The following is a 17042-nucleotide window of genomic DNA, read 5'->3' on the forward strand; positions in this document are numbered from 1 at the left end:
ATTATCACGAAAGGTTTTTAAGGTTAAAACTGAGTAAAAGCAAAAAAGGAAAATGAATCATTGTCTCTTTGTTGAAGGCTCTCTGGGAAAGATAAGCTGAATATACAGTCGTGGGCTATACTCTGGCTTCAGGTTCCCAAAGAATCTGCAAACTCTTGAAAAATGAAACTCACTGCCATTGGGTCATCTGGCAGGACACAGGCATAGAGGTGGTGATAGACAACTGTTAGAAATATGGTTAGGGAAAGGGAGGGAGTACTCTCCAAGTTATATTTCAGAGCTCATTATAATCAATTTGTGACTCCCAAGAGTAGATCAAAGCAGATATCTTCCTGAGCAGGAAATGGGGGAATTCACTTGATCAAAACATTAAGACAAAGAGAGTAGGAATTTCAATAGCCTAGTTCACCTGGCCATGGTAGGATACAACTGATGGGAATATAGCAGAGACTTGTTGGTGTAGTTCACCCTCAGTATGATATTTAGTCTGTCACCTGAATCATACTTCTTTAGTTTGGATGAATGCCCCTTAAGCCTTGCAGCATACCTGTTAGTCTGGGATTTTCTTATACAACCATTTCTGTTGTCTTTTTTTTTTTTTTCCATATTCCGCTTCTTTCTCTTTTTTTTGACTTAAGAAAAACTTCATACTTTCTCAAATATTTCCTGAAAGTGAGGCATTTGTGACTCTATGCATGCATGATAATATCTTTATTCTGTCTTCAGATTTGTTTGATAGTTTGGCTGGGTATGGAATTTTTAGGTTGAAAATAATAGCATTGTATTTTTGTTTGTTTTGTTAAAAAAAAAAGAGAAAAATAAAAAAAATTCCCAGTGTTGCCATTAGAGTTTTTTGTTTTATTTATTTTTTTATGTTTTTATTTTTGTAGAGCTTTTCTTATTACTGATATTTTGTATTTTTCCTCTTCAATTTCTCTGTTTTCTCTCTCTGGAATTTATGGGCTGGTATTGTGATTTTGTTGTAATGTGTGTGTGTGTGTGTGTGCTTTCTTTGTTTCATTTTTCTGGGAAATCTCAATCTTATTAACCTGTTGAATATTTCCATGCTCCTAGCATATATTTAATTTCCAAGAGTTCTTTTTTGTTCACTGAATGTTTTTAAAAATAGACCCGTTCTTTAGATATGGTTGCAGTGTTAGAGCTGTAGTTGTTAGCCTTCACTGTACACTGTGAATAACTTGGGGAGCTTTAAAAATTTTTCAGTGCTTTGGTATATCCCAGAACAATTGAATGGAATGGGACCCAGGCATCAATATTTTGAAAAGCTTCCATGAGCAGCCAAGATAGAGAACCATTGTGTTGTATGTTTTCCTTAACTGTGGTAATTTGCTCATGATGATAAGTTAGGACTGCATATTTCTTAGAACTTCTGAACACATAGATAGATAGCACTTTGTTGACTGAAAGCATGTCCTAAGTGTAAAATGTTTGTTAAGCAACAATCATAGTCAGGATCTTTGGAGTCTTTTTGCCTGGTATGGTTTTCCATAGAAAATTCCCAGATCTCCCATATAGAGGTAAGGGATTGGGTATCTCAACATTCAGTATGTAAATATATACTAGTTCCCTACCTTTCACCTTTCAGGTGAACTCCGTTTGGAGATGTTTTACTCCTATGACTAAGCTTTTGGTCATTTGTGTTAATGTATAGAGGGTAGTTCATTAATGGCATAGGATTAGGGAGGGGACCCTGAGATCTGTTTCTTAAACAATCATCCCTTCAACTTTCATGGGTGGACATCACGTTCAGTGCTATATTCTTTGAGGTGGCTTGCCCAGTTATGCTATATTACGGTACTTAGCTTCTCTAATGTGGTATAAAAACATTAGCATATAGACAAAAATTAGGAAAGGAACCAACATGATTTCTGCATTATAAGACTGACATCCTTTTCCTGTATGATTATTGCCTATAATATTTTTCAGATATAAAACAGATCTATCTATCTATCTATCTATCTATCTATCTATCTATCTATCTATCTATCTATCTTTGTGATACTGGCTATTGAACCAAGGGGCACTCAACCACTGAGCTACATCCCCAGCCCTTGTTTTATTTTTTATTTTGAGATAGGGTCTTTCTAAGTTGCTGAGTCTGGTCTTTAACTTAGGATCCTCCTGCCTTAGCCTCCTAAGTTGCTGAAATGTGCCTCTATGTCCAGCTATATTTTAAAACTTTGAAATAATCTCAAATTTACATACAAGTTCTAAGTACACTACAAATAACCTTTCCCTTCTCAAACCCTTGAGAATAGGTTGCCAACATGATGCCTCATCATTCTTCATAACTTTAATAAGTACTCTCACAACCCAAGATATCTCCTGCATAATCATGGTATAGCTATCCAAGTTAAGACATGAGCCTTGATACATTATTTCTATTTAATTCTCAAATATCATTCAGATTTAAACAGTTGTCCCAATAATGTTCTTTATAGCAAAAAGATTCACTGCAGAAACTTAGTAGTTTTAGTTGTCATGTCTCTTAAGTCTTCTTTAGTCAGGAAAAGTTCTTCAGTGTTAACTTGAACTTCCTCCTTCCCCTTCCTCCTCCTCCTTCTCTCTCTGTCTCTCTCACTCACTCTCTTTTTCAGTACTGGTGTTGAACCCATGGTGTAACACATGGTAGGCAAGTATTCTACCATTGAGCTTCATTCCCAGCCCAATTTGACCTTCTTCTTCTTCTTCTTCTTTTTTTTTAAAATATTTTTTAGTTGTCGATGGACTTTATTTTATTTATTTATATGTGGTGCTGAGAATTGAACCCAGTTCCTCACACATGCTAGGCAACACTCTTCACTGAACTACAACCCTAGACCCCAATTTGACCTTCTTGACCTTTTAGTTTTGAAAATTACAGACTAGTTATTTTGTAGAATGTTTCATTTAGATTTATCTGATTTTTACTTGTGAGGTTATGCAACTTAAGCAGGTACATTATATAAATGAGACTGTGTGCCAGGCATGGTGGCACAAGCCTATAATCCCAGGAACTGGGAAGGCTGAGGCAGGAGGAACCCAAATCCAAGGATAGCCTGAGCCACTTAGTGAGATTCTGTGATTTGCGGATGTAACTAAGCAGTAAAGTGCCCCTGGGTTTAATACCCCTACTACGAGAAAAGTTCTTCAATGTTAACTTGAACAACAACCTCCTCCTCCTCCTCCTCCTCCTCCTCCTCCTCCTCCTCCTCCTCCTCCTCCTCCTCCTCTCCTCTGTCTCTCACTCACTCTCTTTTTTAGTACTGGGTGAAAAACTACTATGTTCTTACTGCGTCCTTTCAAATGGCACATGATTTAAAAAAAATTATAGTTATAGAGGGACAGAATGCCTTTATTTTATTTGTTTATTTTTATGTGGTGCTGAGTATCAAACTCGCTGCCTCATGCATGCTAGGCAAGCACTCTGCCACTGAGCTACAGCCATAGCCCACATGATTTTGATTTGTCTCATTACTGGTAAGGTTAACTTTGATAAAGGTATTATCTTACTAGGCTTCTTTAGTCTAAGGTCATTCTTTTTAACTTTGGTAGATAATACATATTTTGTTGGGGAGGATCTTCAAGGTTATAAATATTTCTTTATTCAGCTTTAATTTATGTCAAAATTTAATTATTTTAGTATGCATTCCTGTTTTATTCAATGTGATATTATTCATTACTATCATTACTTATTTTGCCCATATTGACCCAAATTTGAAGTCTTCTGTATTATTTTTAAAATATTTATTTTTTGGTTATAGTTGGACACAATATCTTTATTTAATTTACTTATTTATATGTGGTGCTGAGGATCTAACCCAGGGCCTCGAACGTGCTAGGTGAGTGCTCTACCACTGAGCCACAACCCCAGCCCTGGAGTCTTCTATATTCTTTTGATTTGTCTCTGTTGCTCATTGAGTACTTCTTCCTAGCATGACAAAATGCTCCAAGCTCATCTTTTCATGCTTTCTCTGCACCAGCCTGAAATTGATTGCAAAGATATAGTTCTTTTTGGTGGAGAATGATATTTAGAAGCCAAGAATTTGTGTGCATATGCATACATTTACATCTAGGTTTCTTTATTTATATTGAAAACCATTAGGGTGTCTATTGGTACCTACAGTTCTCATTTACTATAAAAGGATTTATTCTAGCTTTCTCCTTTTCCAAATAAATAGTGCTTTTCTTAGCAGTGAGAAATATGGCTCCCATTTATGTTTATTTCTATGTATCCATTTTGGTTAATCCCCTGATGCATAAGCAATATTCTCTCAGCTGCCATCTGCCCCTAGACATATCCTCTCAGCCCTGCTCTGATGCTCTTTTACCCTTCTCAGGTTCTGACACCTCAGTAAGGTGATACGCCTTAGATACCATCCTTGTCCTTGTCAGGTCCTATCTTCCTTGCAGGACTGCCTCCCTGTGCAGACATCCTGCTTACCCAGAGTTGTGCTATTATGTAGATTGTCCCGTGCAGATTGACTCATGCAGCTCAGTCATCTCTGAAATACAATATCTCTACACTTACCTTGCTCAGCCCTACCAAATGGCTATGGAACTGAGTTTCAGGAAGGACAAAATAAGAACCGAATTTGCATGTTTTGAAGGCTGTAGTTAGGGGTTTTGCCATTCCTGTACTAACATATTGTTTTGTTAATGTTGACTGTTTTTAAATCGGGAAACCTTTTGTATAGACCCTATCTTTAATTTCTTAGAACCTGTGAACCCCATCTTTGTGTATGGTCATTTTTTTTTACTTGTATAAAAAATTGCTTATTAAATACTATTATATTTTGGTGTCAGTTTTGCTGTGCACTTAACAAGGTAACTTTGCTTATCAACCTGGTTCACATAATATCTCTTGAAAATTTTAATCATTTTTAAAATTTGAGTCACTTTGTAATCACAATTATGTGATCAATCTGTTCTTCAGTACTTAACTATATAAGAACATACATTGTCTAATTATTCACTGTAGTGATTAATTTGCTTATAGTTAATTGAATACCTCGGAAGAGTGTGGCGTACCATAATATTTTATCTTGAGTTTTAGTAGTCTTATGTCTTTGTTTAGTAGTCTTTGTCTTGTATCCTGCATGTTAATCTAGTGCTCCCCTTTCTTTTTGCCTTCATGCCTTGTACATATGTTTATTGTGTCCGTCATTACATTTGATTTTAAATGTTTCTGTTCTTCCTCACTAGATTGAAAGTTTATTGATAGAGGAGCATGTATCTTTTCACCCCTCAGTCTCTGGGGCCTAGAAGAGTGCTTGGCTTATATCCAGCATAGACCTTTAAAACTTAGGGACTGGAAGTTTTTGTTTGGAGCATGTAGCATGCAACATAATGGTGCCATCTTTTTTCTTTTTAATTAAAAAACAAATAATTCTTAATTCTTGTAGAAGCTGGATAAGAAATCATCTCCATCAACAGGAAGCCTAGATTCTGGAAATGAGTCAAAAGAGAAATTATTGAAAGGAGAAAGTGCACTGCAGCGGGTCCAGTGTATCCCTGGAAACGCCAGCTGTTGCGACTGTGGTCTGGCAGATCCTCGGTGGGCCAGCATCAACTTGGGCATCACCTTGTGTATCGAGTGCTCTGGAATTCATCGGTGGGTTGTCTGTCTAGAGTGAGAGACTTTTTTTGGATAAACACATTGTAAAAAAAAAAAAAAAAAAGAAGAAGAAAAGAAAAAAAAAGTTAATTGTGTTCCATTTGTGAGAAAATTTTTTCCATTTCTCTAATTCACTACTGGTTTGTATTTTTGTACCATTTATCTGTAAAGCAGATAAAATTCTGGTTTGTGTGAAGTGCTTTTGAGGACTTTAGTTCACCATTCATTACTAACCAGGAGATCAATCCCTGTTTGCATGTGTTTTTAAGGCTGTAATTAGGGGTTTTGCCATTCTAAAAGAGAAAAAGTGTTTTTATAAATATGTGAGTAGAGACTTGATAGTTTTATATTAATAATGCAGTCTTTTTTTTTTCCCTAATATAGGAGTCTTGGGGTTCATTTTTCAAAAGTACGATCTTTAACTTTAGATACCTGGGAGCCTGAACTTTTAAAGGTAAAATGAATATTTGCGTGAAAATATTTATTTTCACATAAAAGTGATGATTTCAGAATCTTGGTTTACAAATCTATGAGTTACTGTTGTTATGGATGAACTAACTTGTACTACATTACATATGAGGTTATTTTGGAAAATCTGGTGTTTTTATATTAGATTTTTGAAATTAAGTGTATGTAGAACTCTTAAATCTTTAGTCAATTTACTCTTCTACAAAACCAGTGTTTCTATATTTTTATGGTTTTTCAAAAAAATACATTAATAAATTTCATAAATATGCAAGATTTGATAGTTTTATATTAATAATGCAGTCTTTTTTTCTGTGCCACAATTTTAACCTTTTATAATCAAATTCCTATTAAAAATAATAAACTCCACAGTGAATTATTCTATTTGTTAGTGTAGGAGTCATCAAACCAAGACTTTTTTTTTTTTTGTCTAAGGTTCATATCTATGAAAATGTCACAGTAATTTAGTTTCAGATAAGATTACAAAATTCCTAGCAGTTAATAGTATATACTCTTTAATTTCCATGTCTAAATTACCTTATTGTTGAAAATAGATTAAAGATTGGAGTATACATTTTTTTCTGTCTCAGAATTTTGTTTTTAATGTGTTTATCCATTGAAAACCTGGTAAATCTGTCAGTTATGTAAAGTAAGAAATTTACTTTGTGAAATTATTATGTAAACATGTAAATAAAAATGATACATTGGTTTGTAAAGTAGAGCCCTATTTAGTTATTCTATGAATTGTTACGAATTCAAAGGACAAGAAAGTGAGGGGTGAGGGGCAGAAATCTTATTTCTACATTTACTTTGTGTGTGATAAAAATTCAGTGGAATCAATTTAGAAAATTAAGAAAAATTGTGTGAAACACATCCATCTGATATGTTAAAATATGGCCGAAACTTTTTGAGCAAATTAGAGTAATTACATATAAATTAAAAAGAAAATAGTCTACTTCAATTTTGACTTGTTTAAAACTTTACTGTCTGATTATTGGCTTCTTTTTTCAATGAATTCACCAGATACTGTGCCATCCATAATGGAGGGATAGAAATCTATTAGAAGATGGGTTCCCTACTGTTGCAAAACTTAAAGTCATTTTTGGGGAAAGAATGCAAAATATAAATAAAGATGTTAGATGACAGATACAAGCACCTGCCATTTAGTCCAATTTTTTAAATGAAAGCATTATTAGTATTAGAGGGTTAAATATGAGTCTGGCCTTTCTAGAAAAAAATGAAATTTTCTCCTAGACAAATGAGACAAGTTATAAAGATTCAGGTAAGAAAAATTTAAATTTAAAAGACTGTACGTAGGACAGTAAATAGAATATTATAAGGATTCCTGGGGAAGAAATAAAAGTCAGATGGTATTACTAAAGGGATCAGCATGCCACAATACTGAGATTACATTTGATTTGATATTTCTTTATTCTAGAATTATAGGGTAGACATAGAAATCTTTTCCTAGGCAAGTATACATAGGAGAAAGGAACAATTAATTGGTTGCAACTTAGATAAGGCTTATAAGCCTTTAATTATTGTTTAACTGAAATAACATGTGCTAAGCGCAATGGCACATGCCTGTATTCCCAGCTACTCAGGAGGCTGGGACAGGAAGATTTTAAGTTGGAGACCAGCTTGAGCAACTTAGCAAGATCTTCAACAAATTAGTTAGACTGTGTCTCAAAGAATAAAAAGGGCTCAGGATGTATGTAGCTTAGTGGTGCAGTGCCCCTGCATTAGATCCCCAGTACCACAAACAAACAAAACAAGTAACCCCAAAACACACATATTAAAGATAAGCTTTGAAATAACAAGCAAAAGGAAGAAAAAGTACCCAAAATGGTAATCACTTTGCCAAATAGTCTTTGTCTTTTATTGCATCCTTTTGTAGTATCTTAAAATTGCTAAAGAAAATGATAGAATAATAGCATATAAATCTAAAATTTTGAAAAATAAGAATTCCTATAATTTATTTTTTTTAAATAGAATTTGGTGACATTAACTTATTTTTATGAGGATATTTTATAAACTTTAATTATAGTGTATGTGTGAATTTCTTTAGTGGATAGTATGAAATGTGTTCCAAATTCTTACCCAACTTTTTTTAACATCAGTTACTGAACAATATTTTCTTATCATTTTGCTATTTCGCCTTTGCCTTACATTAAATTTTTGTAAATAGGGTTGATTTCTATTCTGCTAGTTCTCATCCAATGATATATCTATTATCTTACAGTCCTAGCATGGATTTTTTAAAGGCTAACATATTATAGTACCTTTATATTTAAAATGAAAAATGTGCTCTAGGTCAATAATATAAAAATATCATTTATAATGCATTCTTTATTATTCTTCATTCCTATGACAAAATCATCCATTCCAGACTGGGGATGTAGCTTTGTGGAGTGCTTGCCTAATATGCACAAAGCCCTGGGTTCAGTCCCCAGCACTGAAAACAGACAAACACAAAATCCTCCAAAACTAGAAGTAATAATTGCTCAAAGAAGGAAAAGCACATTTAAATTTTATAAAGGATAGAAGAGCTTATGGAGTCAGAGGAGAGAAATTGGTTTCCCTCTCTCCCTTTTTAGTGGTACTAGGGATTGAACCCAGGGCATTACCTATGCCATGCAAATGCTCTACCACTAAGCCACATTCCCAGACTAGGGGAGAAAAATTGAGATAAAGGGAGAAGTAATAGAAGCAAGGAGAGGATGTCATGACAGAAGAAGGACATCACAGAATAAAAAGATTCTGAAAGGGGCCCGGCGTGGTGGTGCATGCCTGTAATCCCAGCGGCTCGGGAGGCTAAGGCAGGAGGATCTCAAGTTTAAAGCCAGCCTCAGCAATGGTGAGGCACTAAGCAACTCAGGGAGACTCTGTCTCTAAATAAAATACAAAATAGGGCTGGGGATGTGGCTCAGTGGTCAAGTGACCCTGAGTTCAATTCTCAATACCCCCCCAAAAGAAAAAAGATTCTGAAAGGGCTCATGAGTATGGAACAGGAAAGAAAGGATAAGTTTTTTTTTTTTTTTCCCTGTCTGCTTAGTGCCTCCTTGCTGAGGGTACCTTTATCAGTCTTTGCTCCCATTCTTGGGTCTAGATCATATTTTTATCTTCTTCCTGTCTCATCCTAGGCCTTTCCCCTCTTTCACCAACTCACATGTCCCAACATCTTGACTTTGTTCTCTGCAATCACTGATTGTGTCATCCTAATGTGTATGCAATATCTCTCTTACCCAGATGTGATTTTTCAGAAAAGCATTTGCATGATCTGTATCTAGGCATAGTAAGCATGTTTGGCCTGATGATCAAGCCTGGGATCGGGCACAACTAGATGCAGTGTGATTCACCGAGAGGCTACAGATATGATTTGTTAGTGAGGTGAGGAAAGCTCAAACTGAATTAAAGAGGTGAATGTGCAGATACAGAGGAAAATCTGAGATTTTGGAACATACACCAAGGAACCAGTCATTATTTGGAAGTAGAACCAAGGAGAGGGAAAAGTCCAAAAGTAATTTCAATAAAGCTGTACCTTTGATGGATTTGTCTGTTTCTAGGAAGTGGAAGGAGAAAACTGAAAAGAATAGATACTAATCTTAAATTATTGTACTAAGACTGGCTAGTGCTAACTATAGCTAACTGTATAGGTAAGGCTTGTTGTCACACTTCTTGCCCTACTATGGACATATAGACACAGTAGTTGTGATATGTAGATAGACAGGTATGTGTGTGTGCGCATGTGTGTGTGGTTAGAATTTAGTAAGAGTGGTAATGTCCTAGGGAAGGTATTCTGATGAACAATGGCAAAGTAATAATATTCTCACTCCTCAGTTTATTTTTAACTGTAAATTTTGTTGAATGAATTTTAATTTATAGTTTGCTCATTTGTTTTCCTGCTAAACAGCTTATGTGTGAATTGGGGAATGATGTTATAAATCGTGTTTATGAAGCCAATGTGGAAAAAATGGGAATAAAGAAACCACAACCAGGACAAAGGTATTGTTTCAGTTCTCTCAATGTTCTGCCCCCCAAATCAGTAATATAGCTATGATTTTATTTCACTATAGTCCACATTTAACATCAAGACAGAAAGTTAAAAGTAATTGTGACAGTTCAAATGTGACTATCTCTGTTTGGGGTATACTATATATTTTATTAAGCAGATAATCAACTGTAGTCCTTGGATGAAAAAGACTCTTAAAAATGAAATATCGAGGGCTGGGGTTGTGGTTCAGTGTTAGAGCGCTCCCCTAGCAGATGTGAGGCCCTGGCTTTGATCCTCAGTACCACATAAAAATAAATAAATAAAATAAAGGTATAAAAAATGAAATTTTGATGTAAAAATGTAAACGCTTTTAGCTATTAAAGTGTCCAAAGTCTTGTAAGTGGCAGGCATTTGAAAAGAAATCTCCAATGATCAAGATTCTACTACCTACAATGAATACTTTTACATTGTTTGACTTGGTTCCACAAATGTTTGTTAACCACATACTTCACTCATGGTATTATGACATTGAGGAATCAAAAATGAAAAAAGGCAGCTCTGGTGTGTCTGAAATTACTCTTCCAGTCCTATGTAAGGATGCTATTGAAACAGTAGCCAGAAGTCAGTGCTTTAAGGCACATAATTTTTGTTGTTGATGCTGTTTTTAGTTATTAGGATTCTTTATTTTGGCATTAATTTTATTTTATTTGGCATTATATTTTATTTGCCATAATCCTATTTTGAGATTTTTAGCTCTCTAAGTCACTGTCAATTAAATCAGAATCTTAATATTTGCTAAAGCATGACTGAGTTAGTTTAAGCCTTGAAATATCCTATTTCAACCAAAGACGAAAGCATTTTCAAGGACATGTGTAAGAAAAACTGTAGAATAGATTTGCTATTTTATGATTGTATCATAAATCAGAAGTTTAAATTGTGACATCTTTTTCCCCTATAAATTAGGATTGCTAACTTGTTTTAAAGTAGTTATTTTTTGAAAATTATGACCATCAGTAGTAGTGATAGTTGAGTATGTCAGTAAAAATGAAATAAATTTCTATAAATTTTTAGTTTTCCTAATTTTTTTATTCTGCAAATAGAATGAGAGTGCATATATAGAAATAAATGTGCACAATATTAAGAAAATAAAACAATGTAACATTAATACTTCTGATTTTTCAGTTAGGTTATTATTTTTCATTTGACTATGAAGTCAGTTCATTAAATATTTGGAAGGGAAACATGCTATATAATGTCACAGGTTCAGTTTTTATTAATATTACATTCATTGAAAATACTTAGCTGTGCTAAGGGATCATGACATTTTTATGTATACCAGACAGGAGAAAGAGGCATATATCAGAGCAAAGTATGTGGAAAGGAAATTTGTGGATAAATATTCTATATCATCATCACCTCCTGAGCAGGAAAAAAAGATTGTCTCCAAAGGTTGTGAAGAAAAGAGGCTGAGCATTTCTAAAATTGGGCCTGCTGACCAAGTCAGAGCATCTACCCAAAGTTCAGGTATTACAACTCCCTTGTTGTGAATATAAATTTTCTTGAGTGAAGTCAGTGATCTCTGAATTAATAGCCATTGTAGGCATCTTAAATGCTAAAAACCGATTTTTTCCCCTACATATTCAAAGGAAAAACTGGATTTCTATGTCTTTCAAACAGTTAAATTTAAATAATGCCAAGATAATTCACATTTCTAGGTAATGTGTATATTCTAAGGAATAAAACTGCTTAAAATACAAGGGGAGAGGGGAATTATAAATCTATCATGCCAAAAGCCCTAAGTATCTGATTAACTACCTGATTTCCTTCCTATTTTTTCCTCCTAAATTTTTCCCAGTAACGTGTTCTCCTGCCCTTTTCCCTTCTTATGGCCTGCTTTGTGCTTTGCTAACTTGCATGTCCCCAGTGGTTGCTGTAAATAGCGACGAGGCCAGGCGGGAGTCTCTGTTCTGTCCTGATGAGCTAGATTCACTCTTCTCCTACTTTGATACTTCTTCAAAACTGCGTAGTAGTAAGTACTGCTCTTGGGAGCATTCCAAGTCTGTGCAGTGGTCATTGTGCGGTGTGGCCATTTCTCTAGATGTTACCCATTGTCTCAGAATTACACATTACTTTTAGTCATGCAATAAATTAAGCTCTTTACTACTCCTAACAATTTATGGGGAATGAGAAGTCAAAACTCTGAAAATAAGTTCATTTTCAGGCTTTGTGATTGACTTATATTACAATAAGCTAAGTGTTCAGATGGATTAAAATTGTACTAAATGTATTTTACTAGTGGTGGCTGAGTTCATGTTGACATGTAAGAGTTCATTTTAAAACCTTGTTGGTTGCGGGAGTTTGCTATCTAAATGATGTGAACTTTAATCACTAGCTGATTTTTCTTTAAAACAGTCAAAAGTAATGACAGTGGGATCCAGCAGAGCTCTGATGATGGGAGAGAATCTCTGCCCTCCATGGTGTCAGCCAGTAGTTTATATGAGCCTGGTGAGTTTTGATGGAATTTGGTGTTAATTGGTCTAGTTTGCATTTGGTAAGTGCCTCCTCTTGATTAAATAGTTTATAAAGAAGTGGTTAGTCATTTAGAAGGTAGTAAGTGAGGAATAAAACTGTTAAACAAGAAAGCAACTATTTCTCTTCATATTTGAAAATTCTCTCTGAGTGGTACAGTCTTCCAGGTCTCATGATGTATTCTCAGAATGCCTTCCCAATTGCTAAGGATAATTTTTAACCCACAAGCACTGTGTATCTTATCTTTATCTTTCCTTGTGGCTATCTTTTCTTAACAGATGAAGGAGATCAGCAATGACTTCTCCATTAAGTTTTTCCTCTGACCAGTGCTTTCTTCTGTCTTTATTCTCTCTTCTGTGAGTTCAGTGATTTTGATCTTGTGGAATTCTCAGGAGAGAAAGCATTCTTCATATGATTTGAACTGATTACACTGCAAATTGTGATGGTACTGGATTATCTAGAAATGAAATGAGATTTATCTAGTGTTGAAATTCTTTAGGGATTCTTGCTACTTCCTGAATCCATGCTTATTGAAAATGTAGCCAAGGTTAACAGAGTAATTAGACTATCTGTTGGGTTCCCGCAAGACCACAAAGGCCTAGCAAACCAGTTGATGTCTTTATGAGAGAAGGTTGAATGTTCAATGATTAGTCTATAGGAAATAAGAATTTATGTGAAAATCTGCCATAAGCTCATTGTGATAGATTAGTGGTTTCTTATGTCACAATCTTCACATTGTGGTAAGCGGAAGAGTTCACTTTTTAAAAAAAAGTTGTGGTAAAATGCACACAACATAAAATTAGCCATGTCAACTAATTTTTAAATCTATAATCCAATGCATTCACTTTGTGCCACCATTGCCACCATTCATCCACAAAACTTTTTTCATTTTGTAAATCTGAAACACTATACCTTTTAAACAATTCACCCCTTTCTTGCCAAGAATTCATTTTTATTAATGTATTTGTGTTTGCTTTTCAGAAGGAGAAAGGCAAGATTCTTCTGTGTTTCTCGACTCTAAACATCTTAATCCAGGACTTCAGCTTTATAGGGCTTCATATGAAAAAAACCTTCCTAAAATGGCTGAGGCTTTGGCTCATGGTGCCGATGTGAATTGGGCTAACTCAGAGGAAAACAAAGCAACACCACTTATTCAGGCTGTATTAGGGGTATGAATTTATACATTGAGGTTTTCATTGATAGTAAAATATAAAATAGTGTAAGTTTTGAACTTGGCTTTTTGAACTGGCTTTGTGTGTGTGTGTGTGTGTATTTTTAATTTTTTGTTTTAAGAGATGGCTTAGAAAATAAACCTTTGTGGACTGGGGTTGTGGCTCAGTAGTCGAGCACTTCCCTACCATGTGAGAGGCACTGGGTTTGATCCTTAGTGCCACATATAAATAAATAAAAATAAAAGCCCATCAACAACTAAACAAAAATTTTTTAAAAAAGTAGCTTTATGTTCCAAAAAGAAAATGAACCTTTGAGTACTAAGTAGTGAGTCCTGGGCATCAAAATTGATTATTTTAGTTGTTTTTGTTTTGTTTTGCTTAATGAAGAGAATTTTGATAATGAAAGTAGTCAACTATTAATAAATCCCTATTAGAAGTAGTTTGGGGGAAGAAAATAATATAAACTCTCATTTCTTTGCTTTTGCTGGGCAGTATTTTTTGTATGGGAGAATAAAATGGAAGTTCTATTTGAGTAAAGTAAATGAAACTACTTGTGGGTGGATGTGGGGAATGGCTATTGGGGATTGAACTCAGGGCTTAGCATTTGGTAGGCAAGTGCTCTACCAGTGAGCTGCATCCCAAACCCTTTTTATGCTATTTTGAGAGAGGGTCTTGTCAAGTTGCCCAGGCTGAACTTGTCACCCTCCTGCCTCAACCACCTTAGTACCTGGGATTACAGACTTGCACCACCACACCTGGCATTATGCTGTTTTTAAGTAGAAATGTATTACTGTTTCTTATTGTTTGCATTTGAACATCATTATCCTCTTTTTCTCTTTAAGGGCTCTTTGGTGACATGTGAGTTCCTCCTACAGAATGGTGCTAATGTGAACCAAAGAGATGTCCAAGGGCGGGGACCACTACACCATGCCACTGTCTTAGGGCACACAGGGTAACTCTAGTGTTTAAATATTTAGGTAGATGTTATTTGAAAAGTTATTTTGAAATAGTGTTTTGCTTTTTCTCAGGTTGAGATCATTAGGTTTGCAAGGAGATATATTCCCATGACTAATAATTGTTCTGTTGAAATTTGAAAGTTCCAAGTTTTTTTTTTTCAGAAAAAAAACAACAACAAAAAACTACAGTCAGTTTCCAGACAAGAAAATTTCAAAGCTTATGTTGACCTTAACTTATCATTAAATAGAACAGTTTTAGTATTTAACTTCCTCGGTTCTTACAATTGTGGTGGTTTTGTTAGACAACTTAAGTCTGTGTTTGTGTATTAATGCATGTACATATACAATATCTACATAGTGCATACACTCACAATTCTACTTTTGCAGAATTTTGTAACTTCGGAATTTTTAATTTTTATGTGGGGTAGCTAGGTAAATTATGAAGTAAATTTGTGGTTTGGGCAAATGACTTTATGGCTTTTGAAACAGTGTTAAGACTCATAGGACAATAAAGCCATGAAAATGTACTTTGTATTGTAAAGTATGAATGAGGGAAAGATGTTGGCTTTATACCAAAACTTTGTGTCATAGGCAATTGATTTTTAAATGAACTTCTTACCATTTTATTCTAGTTATTATTTCCTAGATGGGCAAGAAGCTGTTCTTTTTTTATTTTTTAAAATAACATCTTTTATTTTTATTATGACTTATTTTCTTTCCCTTTATCAGCAAAGATTGATTAAAAAAATAAACTGAGCATGTATATTTTAATTCATCAGAAGCTTCACAAACTTAGCATTGCACAAGTGTCGATTTTTTTTAATGCTACAAAATTAGTTTCTTGTGAAGATTTTCATATATTGAAATTATCACACAATTTATAACACTTGAAAAAATATATCCAATCCATATCAATTCTCAAATCCTCTGACTGGAAGATATCATTATTTTACTCAGTCTACTATTGCTTCTAAGATAGGAAATATCAAATAAAAAAGGTTCTATACCACAGACCAATGTGCTTGACATTGTTGGGGTTCACATTTTAAGTCACCCAGCAGCTGGATAAAATGCCATTTTGATTTTTCTTCTTATGTTGTTTCTGCTTAATAACACCCAAAGATACAGACATGACCATGGGAAAAAGATCACTTTAGTTTGCTATCATCAAAACTACAACACGAATGAATGTGCTTGTTTTCCAGACACAGCATGAGATTAGCAGTTTGAAAACTTGCTAACATTGATACATAACATAAAAACATATCCATAGGTGACTGATTTTGGGTTATTTTTCTGGGCCATTAGATGGTTCTTAGTCTTTTTTGGGTACATTTTATCAATAAGGCAGGCATATTGACTATTGCATACATTTTAAAAAAGGATGAAAAATATTAAATTCACCATCTCATCTATTACAGTCTTCACTAGATAATTAAATTCTTTAAGTAGTTAAAATTAATGTTAAACTTTAATTTGAAAGTCAGCAAGGTCTTATTTTATCAGCCTTGACCTTCCTTTATTCCCAAATAATGGCTTTGACTGACCTTTCTTTAAGTTTCTCAAAATCTGTATACTTTTTAAATGATATTCTTTAAAGATATGGGCCATAATTTATATATCCCACTGTGCACCAGATTGTATAAGATTATATAAATGAAAATATTTCAAAATGTACATTGATCTTGGTCAATTTTTATTATGAAAATCAGTGTTCATTACACATTTGTAGAATGAATCAAGAATTTTATAATGAAATGTTTCTTTAAGCTTTTTATTTTTTAAGATTAATATTATTTTTATTCTTCTTGGCAATATTTCAAAAACACTGTTTCCTTAAACAGGCAGGTATGTTTATTCCTAAAACGAGGTGCCAATCAGCATGCCACTGATGAAGAAGGGAAAGATCCTTTGAGCATAGCTGTGGATGCGGCCAATGCTGATATAGTAACTTTGTAAGTATTTCTTTTCTACTTATTATTTCCCATGTAGTATGTTACTTATACAGGGTGTTAACACAGAGATTCATGCTTTTCTGAATTTTAATTGTGGTTGGTACCATGTACTTCTGTACCATGTACTTCTCTCAGCACGTCAAATGCACAAACTGTTTTGGTTCTCACAACAACCCCTAGTAGTGGGGGTCAAATCCATGTCTTTTCACCTGCTAGGCAGGTACTTTTCCATTGAGGTATATTACAGCAATATTACTTTCATTATCTTTATTTTTTCACATGTTTTATTGGTACATTATACCAATATATTTATATATTTTATTGTACATAATGGTGGGATTTGTTGTTTCATAT

The 17042-nt window shown here is 34.3% G+C and overlaps 1 protein-coding gene across 2 annotated transcripts in view; it reads left to right on the top strand.

Moving 5' to 3' along the window:
* Positions 1–17042, top strand: part of ACAP2 (ArfGAP with coiled-coil, ankyrin repeat and PH domains 2) — a 119067-nt gene that overhangs the window by 91595 nt on the left and 10430 nt on the right. For both annotated transcript variants that reach the window (XM_081302837.1, XM_081302838.1), the window contains 8 exons: positions 5406–5614; positions 6002–6071; positions 9996–10087; positions 11416–11600; positions 12489–12581; positions 13587–13774; positions 14620–14729; positions 16578–16688. In XM_081302837.1, coding sequence (XP_081158963.1) covers positions 5406–5614; positions 6002–6071; positions 9996–10087; positions 11416–11600; positions 12489–12581; positions 13587–13774; positions 14620–14729; positions 16578–16688 — 1058 coding nt within the window. The remainder of the gene's footprint in view (positions 1–5405; positions 5615–6001; positions 6072–9995; positions 10088–11415; positions 11601–12488; positions 12582–13586; positions 13775–14619; positions 14730–16577; positions 16689–17042) is intronic.

Source organism: Spermophilus citellus (genome assembly GCF_964194105.1).
Source record: "Spermophilus citellus genome assembly, chromosome: 7".
Classification (NCBI taxonomy): Eukaryota; Metazoa; Chordata; class Mammalia; order Rodentia; family Sciuridae; genus Spermophilus; species Spermophilus citellus.